At 41.1% G+C, this 17,561-nt stretch overlaps 1 protein-coding gene across 9 annotated transcripts in view; it reads left to right on the top strand.

The window, feature by feature from the left end:
* diaph2 (diaphanous-related formin 2) overlaps positions 1-17,561 on the top strand; it is a 447,791-nt gene that overhangs the window by 24,935 nt on the left and 405,295 nt on the right. For 8 of the 9 annotated variants that reach the window (XM_037780358.1, XM_037780361.1, XM_037780362.1 and 5 more), the window contains 2 exons: positions 2,159-2,263; positions 8,116-8,136. In XM_037780358.1, coding sequence (XP_037636286.1) covers positions 2,159-2,263; positions 8,116-8,136 — 126 coding nt within the window. The remainder of the gene's footprint in view (positions 1-2,158; positions 2,264-8,115; positions 8,137-17,561) is intronic. The other variant, XM_037780360.1, reaches the window with a different exon arrangement.

Raw genomic sequence — 17,561 nt, 5'->3', positions numbered from 1 at the left:
GTTTGATATTTGGTTGCAAATCCTTAGCACTCAGTGACTTCCTGAAATCTACCACATCCACAGACTTCAGCATATGCTTGGTATCTTCCTGGTGATGTGCTGCCAGGCTTGTCATGCAGCCATCTTCACTTATTGCTTGTTTTGGGGGGCTGGTCTTTAGTGAGTGAAACACCTGCTCAGTTGGATTGAGGACTTGGCCAATAAAGAACATGGTTGCTTTGGCTGTATTTAGGATCAGTGTGTTGATGCATTGTCCCAAACCCTAGGGGTATATGTATTTAAAAAGGGGCTACAAGTCCAATTACGAGTGTGCTCAACCAATAGGGATGGGAACATTGTCAGACACCCTTAAAGCTGAAAGACGGCTCATTAACCTCAGCCATTGTTTCATTTCAAATCCAATATGCTGGAGTATAGTGTCAAAAGAATTAAAAACAACCTATCTGTCTTACTACTTATGGACTGCACTGTGTATACATATACAGTGTTGTAGTCTGCTGGGATGGACAGTGTTCCTAAATCTCCCGTCCATGATGCTTGATTTGCCAAGTGTTGCAGAATGAGATTAGATTTTGGCAAAACCAAGGCAAGTGGAGACTGATAAGTGTTAGAAGAGCTTGCCAGACCAACATGAGGCAACAAGATCTAGAACATATTTCTTGGTAGCTCCACGGCCATTGATGCAAGCTAAAATCCTATCATTTCAGTTACACCAGCAGCATAGTCGAAGATATCCTGGGACTCTTTTATGTAGCCTGTGAGGGTATAATTAATAAAAGAGCATTAATCATTTTGGAGTCTAAACGTGGAGGGCTCATTTCTCCAGTTTGCCCCCCGACAAGCGTCCCGCAGGCCCACTACCCCTTCCCCTCCTACAACATACTCACCCCGCCACATTATGCCTCGTTTATTGAATGCCAATTAAGCAGATAAATTAGCAGGGTTCAAAGATTAATTAAAAAAACTGCTGGTTTCCTTCGGTGAAAAAAACTGCCAATTGTGAAACTTTCAACCACATTTTTTCCTCCCTGTTCTACAAAAAGGATGCTTTTTTTTTTTTTGCTCCGAGGATATTTACTAGAGGAAATGTAGTTGGAGGAATTTAGGTCACGGTGCCCCTGGATGGGATTTCTGTCCATGCTTTACTGACAAACGAAGCAAAATAGTTTGAATCACATTACTTGGGGTACGATATTCAAACCATTGTATTACAATGTTCATATTTAGAAGTGACACACTTAATTTATCGGGTGAATTTTACATTATATCAGGTGGAGGGGAATATCTGCCAAATCAGATCAACCAAACAAAAGGACACAGGATTTTCTGCACTTCCCAGCAGAGGGCAGCATGGCTCCACAACTTTAGGCTCACTATCCTAAAACCCTGAGGAGAATGTTTTTTCTCTCTGTTCATTCTAGCCGTCTCTTTGTGAGAGAGTGCTTCTGATAAACATCCCCCTCCATTCTAATCATCATGTCATTCCCTAGCTTTTAGTGCTCTGTCCGGCCTTCGCTCCATCCCCTGATGTTTCTCACATGAAAGACCTCTTTTGTGATGCAGAATAAAAGTAGCACGAAGATAATACTCCCAATAACACGCAGATACTGCCTATCCAGCCTATCTCATGTGATTGCATGGCCTCAATAGAAGCAGTGCTGTTTGATTTTACTCTCTTTTTCGGAGTTGGGGTGTACAGTTTATATTGCTGTAGCCTCACTACTTTCGTTTCAAGGACTAATTATTACTTGCAATATTTTCTGTTGCTGTACCTCTTGATTTTGACAAAGAAATATACAAATGGAAAAGAAATGCATTCAACTGTAGAAGAACAGGATCTGATATAAAATGGCTATACTGGAAATAGTTGGTAGGTCTGAAATATTTCTATTGTGCTGTAAAAATATGGTTCAGAGTTTTGCTATTTTGCTATGTTCTATTAGGTTTAATAGATTATAGATTTCCATAGCATTCCCTTTCTTATTTTCTCAGTCAGCCCAGTGTTGTGTAAAAAAAATCACAAATGCTACCACTCAGAAAATAATCTTGTATTAACTTGCCAGCTTCTTGTGTACAATTTATCAACATTCTCCATAAATGTGTTTTCAGTTTTCTACCATCACATAACATTTCTTCTCACTGTCTTGTGTGTCTCTAGGAGGACATGAACCTGAATGAGGAACGCAAAGCCCCTCTGCGTGGAAAGGACTTAAGCACTAAACGCGAGATGGTGGTCCAGTACATCTCAGCCACTGCCAAATCTGTAAGTGAGAGAGTCAACCTCTAACTTTATAGACTGAAGAGTGTGTACTGTATAATTGTAGTGGAGTGAGTCGTGAGTCGTGACACTCCACACGACTCTCCAGAATGAGTTTAACCTGATCCTCTGCTTTATGGCTTGCTTTATCATCCGTTCTTGCGCACTCTCACTTCTCACGTCTCTCTCACCACTCTTCATGCTTGAGTCACACATCCTTGATTGCAAATTTTGATTAATCATTTTCTTCATTATTTTTCCCTATTGTGCCACAATTTGCCATTGTAGGCTATCAGATATGAATTGTAGTCACTCACTCACTCAATGCTAGGTGGATGGTCACTGCTTGTCCGGTCATGTGCTTGCATGCAAATTGTTCATTGTCCAGTTGTGTACTTGCATGGGAGTTTGGCAGTGGTGGTGGTGCCTTGCCTCGTCATTTGTCAATCTCTTGGTTCAACAGCAGTATTATAATAAAAAGCACAACTACCAAATAGAAAAGTGAGGAAAGCAAGCATTTTAGGCTATAATACGTTTATATACTGTATATGCTACATTATAGCATATAGGTTTAGGGTCGCCCATTCTTGGAGATTAATCTAGAACTTGATCATCACTGTAAAACAGCAGTGAAAAGTAAAACATTCTGACTGTAATCCATGAATGTATGATGAATTCTCCTATCCTCTTTTGAAATTATGGCCTTGTGAAGTGAAATTCACATCAGCACATGAGAAAAAAAAAAAGTGATCTCTGTCCCCACTGCTTCCCGAACCTGGTAGCTCTCTCTTGACATCATCATTTATTACCTTCCTCATTGTTATGGTAATTAACTGGCATTATTGATAATGATGATTATCCAAGATGATTGAATTCCTCACAGGGCCCATTATGCTTTGTGAGCACTGATATTTTATTCAAATGAATAACGTAATCTGCGTAGTCAAAGGACAGAGGACAAAATGTAATGTCTGTCAGCACCCTGCTATCACATTTAATAGGACTGAAGGAAGGGGGATGGTTGAGTGTCAGGGACGATGTACCTCTACATCCACAGATTCATGATTCAAGTGCATACAGGTACACTATAACACCTTTAAAACATAGATGGTCAAATAGTGATTGCACACTAGTGACAAAGAGGACAACTTAGCTTGAACTTAATAGTTTGGGGCACTTTTGTGCATGATTCTGATAATAATGTGACACTTCTACCAAATCTCCTTCACAGTGAGAGACACTATACACACACTTATTTGTGTAACTTTGAGGCACACATGAGCAGGCCATTTATGTCATTGTTTAAAAGTACACCAGGGGATTGTTACAACAAACACATAAACTGTAACAATAGTTTTGCAAGTCTCAAAATATGTTTTACTTAAACGCAGAATGAGTAGGATTTGTCTAACCTGACCTGCCAGATGGTTTGTTACACAGAACCATCTGAGAAGCCGTCATTGGAAACTGTTTGGAAAAGGGCAGGCACGTTCAAAAAAATACTTGGCAGGTGATTGGATGAATCATCTGTCAATCAAACTCTTGTAGAAGCCACTTGAGAGAAGAGTGAAAACATCGCCTCCAATGCCGTTATTTGCTCTTCGTTCAATGAAGAAATACTCTTCAGTTCTGATATAACTGATGCTATTGCAGCATCAACTGTACGCTAACCTCTTCAGGAGCCGCCATCGTTGTTTAGAACAAACAGTCGCCTCACCTCCGTGTCGTCTACGCAACGCCCGTAGCTGCCAGGTGCTCCTCGCAGGACACTGATTGGTCCGTGGTCTGGCGAGCCGGACACACAACGCATTACTTGAAGCCTGACGAGGTGGATTTTCGTGTGATATGTGATCCTGTGATTCTTGCATGATCTTGTGATATGGTGAGAATCCAGCTGCCTTGCAAGGTAAGGATTTGCCTGTTGCGGTTTGTAAACAGAACATTCAAACAGTTGGCGTCTTCGTCCCCCGCTCAACGAGGGTTAGGGTGCTTGTCAGTGGGTGAAAGCTAACTATTCACTCTCGTGGAACGAGCTTTGTCCGCTCTGGTGTTTCGCCTCGCTATATTTGCGTTTTTTCCGGTGCTGTGTCCGCCATTTTCGTAGCTTCCTCTTGGATGTGTGCTTACGATCTGGCACCTATTCGATACCTTTTTATTGAGGTTGAAGCCCGGAAACGTCCTGAAAAATAAGAAAATACAGGCAGAGGGCAGAGTCTCTGCAGATACAGACAACGCTACACACTTCTAGTGGGTCATCAATGATGATCGAGAGGGATTATTTTTGTATGAGTCTATAGATTGTTTTCAGGAAAATTCTACTCATTCTGCCTTTTAAGTAAAAAATTAAACAACCTACCCTAAATTATATAAAATAATCCAGGGCCTTAATGAACCATGTTTAGTTGATTTGGAAATAAGTTAAGTTTGCTCATTAGCAGATATTTTCTTGTCTTAAATAAAATGTCTTCAATAACACCATACCTAATTGATTCTATTATGAAAACTGACTTCTGTCATTAACTAAATTGATATCCTGTGGTCCTTTTGGCTCCTGATAGATAGAGAGAGAAATCTGAGTAACAATGAAGCAGGAGAATCCCAGCATGCACCTTGTAAGAACGTTATAAAAACTGCCTTATACTGATCCTTTGCTCCGTAGTGTCTTTCAATATCTAAGAAGCCTGTGTGTAGCCCAGATTCATGTTTAAAATTTAGAGTTTAAACACGCTTTGTTTTTGTCCAGTCTTTCACCCACGCTACATGTTTGCATGTATGAGCATATGTGTATTAAAGAATCACAGGCGGCACCTCTGAAATGTATTTCTCTTTCAAGGTTAGGCATTATCTGGGGCTAATGTTGCTTGTGGTTGCTGATGAGCATGCAGTATGGACTAAATAAGAATATCTTGCATAAATGGTGATGGATGTAGGAGTGGTGCATTTTGGACATGTTGGGGTGTCTTGTTTTGTCGTGGTGCCTTCACTGTTAATGGGAGTCAGTCTTTCTCTACCAAAGATATGTGCTGCATTGTGAGATTGTTTTGGGGCTTTGGAAGGGTTTCACACACGTTCATCTCAGTTTCCTGTTTTTTCCCCCTAGATGGTATTATAAAGTCCCAGTAGAACATTTGACAAGATAGTGATTTTTGATAATACTCTTACAGGAGTATCCTGTTCTTTCACTGCAGCCACAGAAATATAAGCATGACATTCATGAATGTCATACTCTCCCTCACGCCCACCTAATACTCAAATTGTGTTTGATTCTTTCTTTCTTAACCTACAGCTAATGCAGAGTATGCAGATTGCTGGAACAGGAAATATCTCCACGTATTCTGTGGCCTTTTTCTCGTTTGTCTCTGCAGACATCAAGCAAGGGCTTTACTGCCCAACAAAAAGCAACCTTATTTTTATAAGCTTATTTTTATTCTGCAACAAAAAAGGAAAAAAAGCTTGAGATGCTAGATGTTCCCATCACAGTGTACAATTTTCTTGTATATATTCATCATTCATGCATGTTGATCTACCATAAAAGGCTATATCTATAAAGCTAACTGGCTTCAAATCATTAGTAATATGAGAAAAGGCTGATTATTACTTTGTTTACTCATATAAAACATGTCTTTCAAAGGAAAGTCAGTTCCTCTCCGTCTTTTCATGGGAGAATTGTACATTAACCCTGTCCATTTGAATGTGAACTCTGTTTCAATAGAATCCAGCTCTGCTTTTGTAGGAGTGTGTCTCTGGACGTCCTTGACCATTAGCTTTGCATGATTCGTTTCCTTTCTCTCTCATCTCATTACCTGTTCTTTCTTCTTGCCGTAAATGTGTGCCAACATCATTAAAACTGCCACCATTCCTTTTACACTAATACAATTGCTTATTTCTCAGAAATTTACTTTACCTACTGTCAATGAATATTTTCTTGTTTCCTGTTAAACGTGCTGTGTCTCAGATGTAGGAAGGGAGTGATGGCAGGGTCTCTTAAGGGGGATTGTCCAGTGTTACTATTGCACTTTTAGTCAAATATTGATTTGCAGCAGAATGCCACCTTCTTCTTTTAAGGGGGCCCGACATTTGCTCAGATTATCCAGGCCCTTTCTTCATATTGAGTGCTTATGCAATAAGTATATATTTTTGCATCCATCATGAAAAAGGGTGGCTGAATAAAATTCCTACACATGTGCATAGTAACTTGTGCTTGTTTTTTTTATACTGTAGCAAGAGAGATGCTGAATATCTGATCTCACTAAGTAGTAATACCTCAGCGTTACTCAAATTATCGCTTGGGGTCTGAAGTTAAAGGAGATTTGCCCTTGTTTTAGTAACAAGGTGTTATACAAACTTGTTGTTAATGAAACTGTGCTTGTCCCCCTTGAGCTCCTCCCTGACTGTTGTCTGGGCACACTGAAGATAGTGTCTGTTATTTTGGCCAAGCTGCTCAAAAAACAAGATTCAAAAATATGTATCCAGTGTCGTAGGCATCAACATCTGTGGAAGTTGTGAGTTACGTCTTTGTGGCTCATTTCAAGTTGTCTAGCCTGCAGTATTCAGATAAAATATTCCCAAGTGTTAGACAGTGACATTCACTGGAGAGCAAAGGAAATGTGGCTACACATTAGACAGCAGTATGTGCGTGATCAGGTGGTGGCACGTGTAAAACGGACTTTATGGCTGTCATAAAGTCTTGGTAGAGGGATGGAGAGGGGAAATCAAGCATCAAATGGCCACAGACTTGGAGAGTTTGAGAGTGACAATAAAAGAAATGGAAAGGGAGATTAGAAGAGATGGAGGGAGGGGGAGCGAATGGGAGGGAGTAAAAACAGAGAGAAAGAAAGGAAGAACCAAAGAGCTCAGTGTGTGTCCTGTAACTTCCTGCAATCAAAGTACATTTCCTTGGAAACATGTAGCACAGAGAGAAGCGCTCAGCCACAGTATAGAATACATTTACTCAGCTGACAGACGCCCTCCTGCTGTGAAACAAGCCCCACAGTTGCAGTAATAAAAAACACTCCTGCTACTTGCCACTATTGACAGATAACAAGGTTAAACTCCAAGAATCGTGCTGACTGCATGAGCTCAAGGTAGCTCTGCCACACAGAGCTGACACCTGAAGCCCAACGTTAATGGCAGCTGATTGATATCAGCCAAACCCCTCTGCTGCTTCTTTGTCCACACTAGCCACTGTTCATTTTTGGGGATGAATCTGTGAATCCAGTCAGTCTGTTACAAGGACAATCATAAAGTACCCCTTTTAATCATTTAATAAATCCCTGGTGTGGAAATCACCATGTCTAAACATGTTGATTTAGGGCTGGGCAATATGATGATAATAAATCGTCAAAATAATATAAAAATTTATATTGTATATTTTCATTTGTCAAGTATTAATTCACACACGAGTATAAAAAAATAGGTGTTACCATGTGGTTATTTCATATAGACTATTTATTGAATTACCAGAAAACACGCTATATCGTGATATATATCTTTATCGAGATATTAAATTACCTATCGGGATAGAACATTTTGGCCATATCGCCCAGCTCTATGTCGATTCATCACCTCCACAGTTGTTGCCGTGTATTGACAATACATTTGTCATTTTCATGCATCTCTCTTATTAACAATTTGGAAATTGCAGCTGCCAAACACAGACACTATTTCAGTATGTGCCCATAATTATAAAGGTTCTCTTGTTGGCTTAATTTTTGTTGTTGTTGTATAGTGTGTTTGTGATGTCACACAAGTTACGCTAATGCCTCAACATGTAATGGAGAGGAATCTCTGGCCTACTAATGATTGTGCTGTTTGTGTCTTTTTGCACATTAACCTTCTCCGCTGATCGCTGCATGCAGATAACTGGGAGCAAAGTTCCGGTAAGTAGCCCATTATTTATTTGGCTTCTGAATCTTGTTCCTTCTGTGTATCTGTCTTCATTCTGCCCCCTAAACACACACACACACATAAACACCCCGACATTTGTCTTGTTTTGGAAAGACGTCGAGGAGCATGTTCCAAACTGTGCAAGTGAGGTCATTTTTATGTCTTGGATTTTATTTTCAGCTCTGATATTGCTAATGGGTTGTAATTTGGAAAGGCTATAAATTGTCAACACAATTCCTGCATGTAAATGGTTGCACTTTCAAATGAGGGATTTTGAAATTATGCAGCCTGAAAATGAAGTGGGAGGTCTTTTGTTGGTTTTTGCTTGTTTCTCTTTCTACATAGATTGCAGTGTAACACCTATTAGCATTTGAATATTGTGATACCAACAAAGAGCTATACAGCTTTTACATAAATACTCATAATCTGCAATCTAATCTGTTTATCAGAGCATGTTGCATCTAAATGGTTTAAACTGTGTTCGTTCTGTGTCTGAGACATAACTCTTACTGAGAATATATATCACTTAACAGGGCTTTGAGCACACACTTAATGTGCACGTTCACACACAAACCGCACGTACACACACTGAACTTAGTGAACCGCGGAAAAGATATCAAGTCATCTTTTCTGCCTTGAACAGAATATTAGACGATATTAATTTAGCGGAAGTATTCATGGCTATATATTTGAATTTGCTGTCAACAACTCCATCTCTGTTTACAAGCCTGTTTTCTTACAAATGCATGTTTTTGTTGTTAATGTTGTTTCACTTTACCTCCTCCTAGTGTACAAAATGCCTGCATAATCTTAACAAATGTAATGCTATCATTGTATTGGTTTTACTTTTTAATTTCCCCTCGTGGTAATATGCCAATTGCCTAATTTCTCTCTCAATATCCCATAAACTGGCACCCTGTTGCTTTTTCTAAAGAATGAGTTCTGACTTTGCTTTTGGAAAAAGAAGAAGAAGCACTCTGTTATTGGTTTAGCAGGTGTTGAATTGCCACTTTAAATTGTATTTCATTGCCTTTTGAGAGCTTCGTAAGGATTAAGAGGACTGTAAAGCTTAACAGGAACACCGGCAAGGCCAAACCACACACTGTGACCTGGCCTCTGCTCTGCCTGTGCTCTCAGACAAACCTCGCTCTTTGAGGCATTTTACAGAGACATTTTCGATCGATTGCATTTTTCTCCTTCTTGTTCAAACTGTTCTTTTGTGCTTGGTAATTTTCTGTGGAAAGAGAGTGAGTTTTTGGACTTGGCCTGTATGGATGTGGATGGAGTAGCTCTCGATCAGGAGCAATGGGTCTCATTGTGTTCACTAAATGGAATGTGACTTAGAATTACCCCAGCTTGTATCATGACTGGTCATCCGAGATGTGGACGAGGCCTGCTCTCAGAAGTTCTGCAAACCATGTCAAACGATGCCAAAGACCCTGGTCATCTCAATTCATTATACAGAAACATGCAAACAGGACGTACAGGGAAAATAAATGACAGACAAACAGTGATGACGTGGCAGAGACCGTACAGTCCACAACAGTGACAATACATGACCTACAGCAGTGACCATGTAGCAGAGGTTCAGTCAGATGGTCAAATGCCCAGCAGTGTTAATGATAATAAATAATTTAAGAGCCCTCAAGAAGTTTCTTCAAACTCAAGAGCGTACTGAAGCATTTGACTTGACCTGTGTAACCTCTGTGTCAGTCTTGCAGCAGTAGCCTACAGATATGGCTTACATACTGAAAGCTGCTGTCATTCTTAAAACCCCCCCAGAAGGTGGAAAAAAAGGGAGAGCGTTTAGCCTGGTTAGCCGATTTTGGGCTACAGTTAGCTCCCTGCTTTGCTGGCAGATTCCCATTTTCACGCTGTCAGCGTGCCTCGGTGGGATAGAGTGCTCTCAGATGTGCTGGAAGGAGAGTGTTGGTTAGGATTGTCTATAGGGAACACACAACTGTAACTCCTCTGTCTCAGGCATGAAATCTCTCTGGCACTTCCCCCTCTCCCAGTAGAGAATGAGGTGGGAATAGAGGACTGTGTGAATTGGCTCTAATCCAGTCTGACCAGCGTGTAAGTGTGCAACACTGCTAAGTCTCATATGCTCCCTCCACCTCCTTAAGCAAGATTGAGGGAAATATGAGCAGCACACATACCTGGGGAACAGCATGCCTGCAGGTAGACTCGAACAGTCCAGATGGACCAGACACCTCTTCTTTCGCAGCGTCCTGCAGGCGCCTATTGATTACTACGGCGGCTTTATAGCGTCGGTCTCTGTAAAGATTGGCCTGATTTACGTCACAAGTCAAGGGCCACGTTGTAACAATCCATCAATGACTCCTGCAGTGTTACTGTGAAAGTAGACTTCCGTCTCTGTGCACGACCATTGACAGGCTCTGCAGCTCAGATGGAATGCTGCTGAGACTACGAGAGTGAGAGCGCACATGAGCGAGGAGAAGGGTGTGTGCTCCGTGTGTTGAAAAGCAGCAATCTCCAGACCACAGGGAGGTGATCAATATCTGTATGACTGGACAGATGACTGCTTATTTCCATGGTAACATGCTGGTCAGCTCTGCGATGTCAGGTGGTGATGGTTAGTGGAGTTGTGTAAACATGTATATCTCTGTGTATAGCTGTCAGTGTGTGGATTTGACCGAAGAGCCAAACAAACCTCGGACCTGACAGAAAACATCAAATGAGGCTATTTCTAGTTCTATAGAAGAAGCGCTTTAGTTTTCTGCAGAATTATAAAGTGCCAGTCTCTTAAGTGTTTTTTTAACGCCAACCTTTTTTTCCTGGGTGTATGGTTGTATAATGATGATGTCTCCCAATTTAAAACAGTTCATGACAATACAGAGTTCAGATGTGAAATGCGGCGGTAATCATGAGAAAATCATCATCTGCGAAATAAAATCCAGAATTTGTTTGTCATTGAATGTTGCTTAGAAATGACTGCAAGGCTACATTAATTTAATCTCAGTGAAAGTGCTCTCTGTGGCTGTGTGTTCAACAACATTTCAAATTAAAAGATGTTTTTGTGTGTTTTACAAGCAAAGCATTGGACAAGCCTTGAACCTTGAAATGTTTTCCTCGTTATCGAGTTGAGATGAAGAATTTTATCTACCTACAATGAATGTGAGCTTTTTGTATCCCTCTTTTTTCTTTTTTGCTGTAGTATGTGTGTATTCACAAGTAGTTCTGCAGCTACCAATTCCTTTCACTTATCAATTTATCAATTACCCTTTTGATGAATCAATAGCATCGACAAATTATAAATGATTATAAAATCTTAGGCATTCAAAGTCCATTAGCGATGTCTGCGTATTTCTTATTTTGTCTGACCAGCAGTCAAAACCCTCAAAGTCATAATAATATGAGACAGAGAGAAGCAAGAAAAATCCTCACATTTGAGGAACTACAATCTACATTTTCGTAAATACTCCCAATGAAATGCATGACCATAATATGTGTTTCTGTTTCTACCTGTGCTCTCGTTCTACTTGTAACTGCTGATGATTTACCGAATGTAGGATAACCAGTAAACGAGTAGTTATAGATAAGGCCAGGGAATTGCAAAGCATCCAGATGGGAAACGAGGGAGACAGAAAGTGAGAGTTGCATGGATATGAGGACATGCAGACATCTGGCTCCTCTTTAACTCCAATCAAGTGCTCGTTCACTATGCCAGGAGTGCTTACGAAGGACCTTTGAAAAAAGAAAAAGAAATATGGTGAGCCAGAAAGGAAATCAAGGCGCCCTCCCTCCTTCATTCCCCTCTTTACCTTTTAAAACCACATGCCTCAAAAGACTGTTTTGTTTCTAGCAAGCTATTAAACTGGGTGCTGAGGATTGAGTAGATTTGATGTGGCACATGTCCTTGGTGCTTTAAAAGAATGGCAATGAAAAATTAATCAATAGCGTGTGCCTGCCATGCCCTGAGCCAGTGTTCACCATAGATTCTATCTTAAATTAAGATCAAGGAAACATGCTCTCAAGGGGACTGTTTGAATAAGATGTTACTTTGATTGGCTAAAAGCATATTTTAGAGTTCATCTGATGGACTTAAAAAGTTGTCTGGGAGTGAGATGAGGAAGGATTTATTTATTTGATTTATTTCAATAGCGTTATCTGCAAATCTGTAGTAAGGTGTTTTTAATAGATATCAAATATTTTCTGTTTCATCTACTCAAATGCTTTTAATCCTTTGTGATAATCATAGGGGAATTCTATTTCCAGGTTCCTTCATTTACTGGGAGGTTTGAGATCATGGCCATGTGTAAGATAGCACCTCCATGCTAGAATACTTAAAGGAATACTTCACTCACAAAATGACCATTTGTATATCAATTACTCACGCCGTGTTATCTTGAATTCTTACCTTGAAATCTGCTTTTCTCGCATTCCTCCACGGTGAATGGAGAAAAGTCTTGATACAGAAGTAAATGGGGCCACGTTTGAAGGGCCCCTGTTTACTTTACTTTCTCCATATTTTGATTACCCGTTCACCGTGGAGGCATGCGAGAAAAACAAAGTCCTTCTTTAAAAATTCAAGGTAACACAGGGTGAGTAATTGATATACAAATTTTGTGGGTGAAGTATTCCTTTAATCCCAGAAATATGGGTACATGCACATCCGAACACTGCTCTGCAGTGCTACTAAACTCCACAGGGTACCATAACATTTTGGAAGATTTAGAAACACAAGCTTTTGTTTGCACTCAAACACAAGTGTATGAGATAATTTAGGTTGATTTAAGTTTTTGGCAAGATTTCAAAGACTGTTTTTCTCTACAACAGAGGTGCAGAGTAAAGTGTTACTTGTTAATATGCTGGCTGTAAAAGAGGTGTGGCAATCAATTCTTAAGTATTAAAATGTTAAAGCAAGGTAAGCTAAATAACAAATCTCCACAAAGGTCATATGACCTGTCATATGTCATAATTCTTCAGACTTCACCCATGTCAATCTGTGTTTATATGCAAAGGAAACACAGTCACAAACATCTAAAAACTATCCAACAAGGAATGACAGACATACACACTTACATGACTTACAAATACTGGTAGTTGACATCAAATATAATGTCTAATATTACCCACAGTTGTAGCACAACCAGGCCAGAGGTACTGCTGTGGTGGATGAGAAGTTTACTCTCGGGGTCACCTGTGCGACACCTGTAATATAGCTACTTTGAAGTCGTAATGTTTTTTTTTAACCCCTTGTGCGTTGTCACTTCACATTGTGTGGGCCATCAGTCGCACTACAGTTGCCTAGAGCTCAGCCAGGATGACACAGTTTTATATAGGATTACTACACCTCTCTCTCTAAATATTCTGTGAAGTCATATTGGATTTGTGAAAGCAACAGAATTTGAATAATGATGCTTCACTTTTGCAATAAGCTGCATTGTGCTGGAGCGCATGTTTCTGTGTCTTATCCAGTGTTAAGGATCTTTTATACACACATGAAATTTATCGTGCGACAACATTCACTTTGATGAAGGATAGATATACTGGTACACTTAATTCATCTGTCTGGTAAAGTGTCACGGCTTGGGTCACATTTGTCATGTACTGTTGAACTTTAAGGTCTACATACGATTTATCAATTATGTTGCTAGTTTCTGCTGAATGGCGTGTCTTCAGGCGTTCATGGTTGGATTGACCTTTGCGGGCTGTGGAAGAAGCAAAGGTTTAGCTGTGACAGAGGGTGGTCTGTGTGGGAAGGATTAAGTCAACACTAGCTCCCACTGGGGATGAGAAAAAAGAGGTTCCTTTTCCATCAGCATTTGTCGTCTTTTCCTTTTTCGTTTTTTTATCTCTTCATTCTTTCCTTCTTCTCTACCTTTTATCCTTCCCTCCTTCTCCCCTCACACGTCTCCCCTCCACACAACATACGTCTTTTCAAAGTGCAGAAACAATCATTCCTCTTCAATCAGAAGGGGGAGAGCTGGATCTCGTTATTTTGAAGGGAACATGAAAGGCTGAAGTGGTCACAGTATGCTGATATTGGATTGAACAGTGGCTATGGCAGTGCTTTATAGTCTCTCCATGTTGGTGTTGGTGTGTGCACATGCTTGTATGTGCGTGCGTGTGGTAAGTAGTACTTTTTTTCTCCATGCCGTTCCAACAGACTCGGATATTACAGCTTGGATTTAGATATTGCACAGGAAGAGATAGAGTGTGATGGAGTGCGTTAGAGAGGGGGAGGGAGGAAAAAATAGGATTCTTAGTTCTGTTGATTGCATATCTGTGAATTTTATGTACTGTATGCACATCCCCACACCAGTGATGGAGCTTGTGAATACTGGCTATGCTCTCAGTTGTACATCTCTCCCCCACAGCTCTGTCACACACTCAACAGCACTGTCGGCATGCTCAGCTCGGCAGGAGGCTCCTGCAGGGCCGCATTAGGCTCCATAAACTTTATGGCATATTTTTACAACCCGCCTCTCTGTATGCATCCACCATCACATCCCATCGCATCTGCTTTAACTGTTCACACAGCTGTGAAATTCTGTGTATCCCCATGTTTTATGGTTGCCTGCTCCTCCCGTCACTCCCGATTTCTTTATTTGCTCCTTTAGCTTTTTGATATCCTTCTCTCTACATCTGTGTATATTTAGTAAGTTATTTGCTTTGGTTGATGGAGTTGTCTGCTTTTTCGAGATGTTATCGTGGAGAATGCTTGCAGTGGGTTGATGCGATAATGCACTTCTGTTCATAACCTTGCCAGGCTCTCTCCTCTTGTGCATTTCTAATCGTTCCAGATTCAGATTACACGCCGGCAATGCTGTGGACTTGCATTCCAATGCGGGTAATGTCCACAACAGCATATGCATTGATGGATCCTGCTGATTTGTAATATCCCTGTTTCATCGCTGACCTGACACAATGCAAGTTGAGGACAAGGAGGGCAAAGAGAGGCAGCTGTTAGTGTTGACAGGGACCTATAGTCAACATGAGTGCAAACCAAAGTTGTTGTAGCTGTCGGGTTAGGACAGAGTCACATTGATGGCCTGTTTATAATCCCCCCTGCTCTTGCAGTAAGCCCACCAGGCCCTGCGGGAGCGCCTTACTGCTCAGCCAACTAGTCCACTCAGCACAACACTGACTAACAAGGTATAGCCTCTGCCTATCAGCTACAGTGTTTTCATAGCACTGTCATACTTGGACGCACAAGAGTAAAGCCACATAATCGCCTCATCAACAGCCAGGTTCCCCCCCGATTCCCCAGACAGCTCTCTGTTGTAATGATTGGTGACATGATCAAGGCCAGATCACTTGCTGTGTTATTGTCTGGCTTGCAGTTTCTTTTCTAAGGGTGCTCAGGAGAGATGGGCCACAGTTTTCAAATGTCAGCCTTCAAGCCGTATCACTTTTTAGCTGTTTTCCAGTAGCACGCGTTTGGTTGATTGGCCCCTCCTCCTTATTGAATGAATGAAAGAGTATAAACAAACTATGTGCTAGATATAAAGGCTCAGGCTGCAATGACTTGCGTTAAGCTTGGTCGGTAAAGCATAGGTCGGCTGCGCCAGAGAATGAGGGTAAATCCTGACCGAGTTGGCACTACTTCTTCTTCATGCATGCTGGCTAGGATGGTCTTAAACTGCCAAACTGGTCACAGCTTTTTGCAAATTAGATGTTTTTTCCTTTGTTTATTCTCCATCATGCCTTTGCCAAACTTTGGAGCTGCGTGTTAAGGGCAAAGAATAGTTCTGAGTAGGTCTTCAGGGATGTTTCACAACACCACTAACGGTATTGGATCTTAGTTTTGTTTGGCTTGCTGAGAGTGTATCATTCTCAATGTGATAGACACAGTAGCTGGTCATGCATGGTCATGGTCTGCTTTCCACTCAGACAGATGCGGGAACAGCTGCAGCTCTCCAGCCAGCATTGTAGTACTGAGGGCCAGCACTTGGTGGCAGTGGGTGCCCATTGAATTGGCCAGTTGGTGCAGTGCATAGGGGTAGAAAAGCCACATTGTTGCTATGGAATTGACCTAATGGGTTTCTCTCAGCCCACGTAACACACCGCTATGTGTGCCACTAATGCCATTTGTTAGACGTCTGATCTTTAAAGGGGAGAATAAGTGTGAAATGGCTCAACAGCATTCAAATTTGTCTGTCTTCTCTGATCAATACTTTCACCCTCCTACTGTAGACAGAGAGGGGAAAAAGAAGGATAAAGAACAGATTCATCATCATTATCTTTCCTGTGAGCAGATTTCAGAAGTGAGACTGCTTCTGACATGGTGGAAGACAGCCCACCTCTACTGGGTCCGTCTTTTTTCCTTTTAACGCTTCGCTTGCTCGATCGGGGCCCGTTACCTTACCTGCTATTGACAAGACCTGTTGTATTGACCGCTCTTTTATGCAGTCATAGCTGAATTATTTATTAGACTGGCCCCACACTGATGAACAGATGCAGTCCCACACCAACAACACATCAGTTATGCTTACAGAACCATACCATTGATTCCACTGTCTTTCCTTCTGGTTCCCCCTCTTATATATTATGCCAGCAGATTGACACCACATCACCGTCTCACTCTTTTTGTGCATTATATCGCAGCTGCTCTCCTTCAAATATATATGAACATCAAATCTCTATCTCTTTTCTGACCTCCACGTGAGCCATATTTGCTTATCTACACCCCGAGCTCTTGACACGACAGAGATTCTCGGCCACATCTGCTGCAACGCGGTCTCGGTTGGGTATGGCTTTCATTTATGGCTCAGGTTGTATTCAGCATAGACATCGTGACAGAGAGTGGCACATCTTTGCTCCCCCACACATGCTGTGCTCACTATTTCGACTTCTTCCACCTTGTCATTCGGCTCAGGTGCCCTCACTAACATACCACATCAATTTTTAATGCACAGCCATATGGTAGTCTTGTTTTCTTCAGGTACTGTGCCAAAAAAATATGAGTAAAATAAAGCAAAAATATTGTTCATACCTGCTGATAGCTTCACATATGTAGTAAAGGCTTCTGGCTCTATCAATTGGTGGTCAAAATGTTATCAAGCACTCCTGTAGAATGGGGCCAATTACTAGATATTGGCCTGAGGTTGATTTGATGTCAGATGTATAGTGTTATAGACCCAGCATGAGAGGTGACATCCAATCATGTTCAGATGTCTGATGTCTCTTTATGTCCTGAGTGGTCCTGAGAGATGATCTTTTTAAGTCTGATTGGGTGAATGTCTTCCTCACACCTGAGATGGTGGCCTTCAAACAACAAACATAGTCTGCCAACCAGATGTAATAAAAACACAGGACCTTACAATGCAGACCCCTGATGTGTATAATTACACAGTCATTTAATAAGACAAGCAGCAAATTCAGTGTCATGTGTGAGGTGTTTTTCTTCTTTTCCTGTCAAGATTTCCCATGTTAGCTTTCAGTTGGCTGT

The sequence above is a fragment of the Sebastes umbrosus genome, chromosome 9 (assembly GCF_015220745.1).
Source record: "Sebastes umbrosus isolate fSebUmb1 chromosome 9, fSebUmb1.pri, whole genome shotgun sequence".
NCBI classification, from domain to species: domain Eukaryota; kingdom Metazoa; phylum Chordata; class Actinopteri; order Perciformes; family Sebastidae; genus Sebastes; species Sebastes umbrosus.
This window is presented reverse-complemented; position numbering and strand designations above follow the sequence as displayed.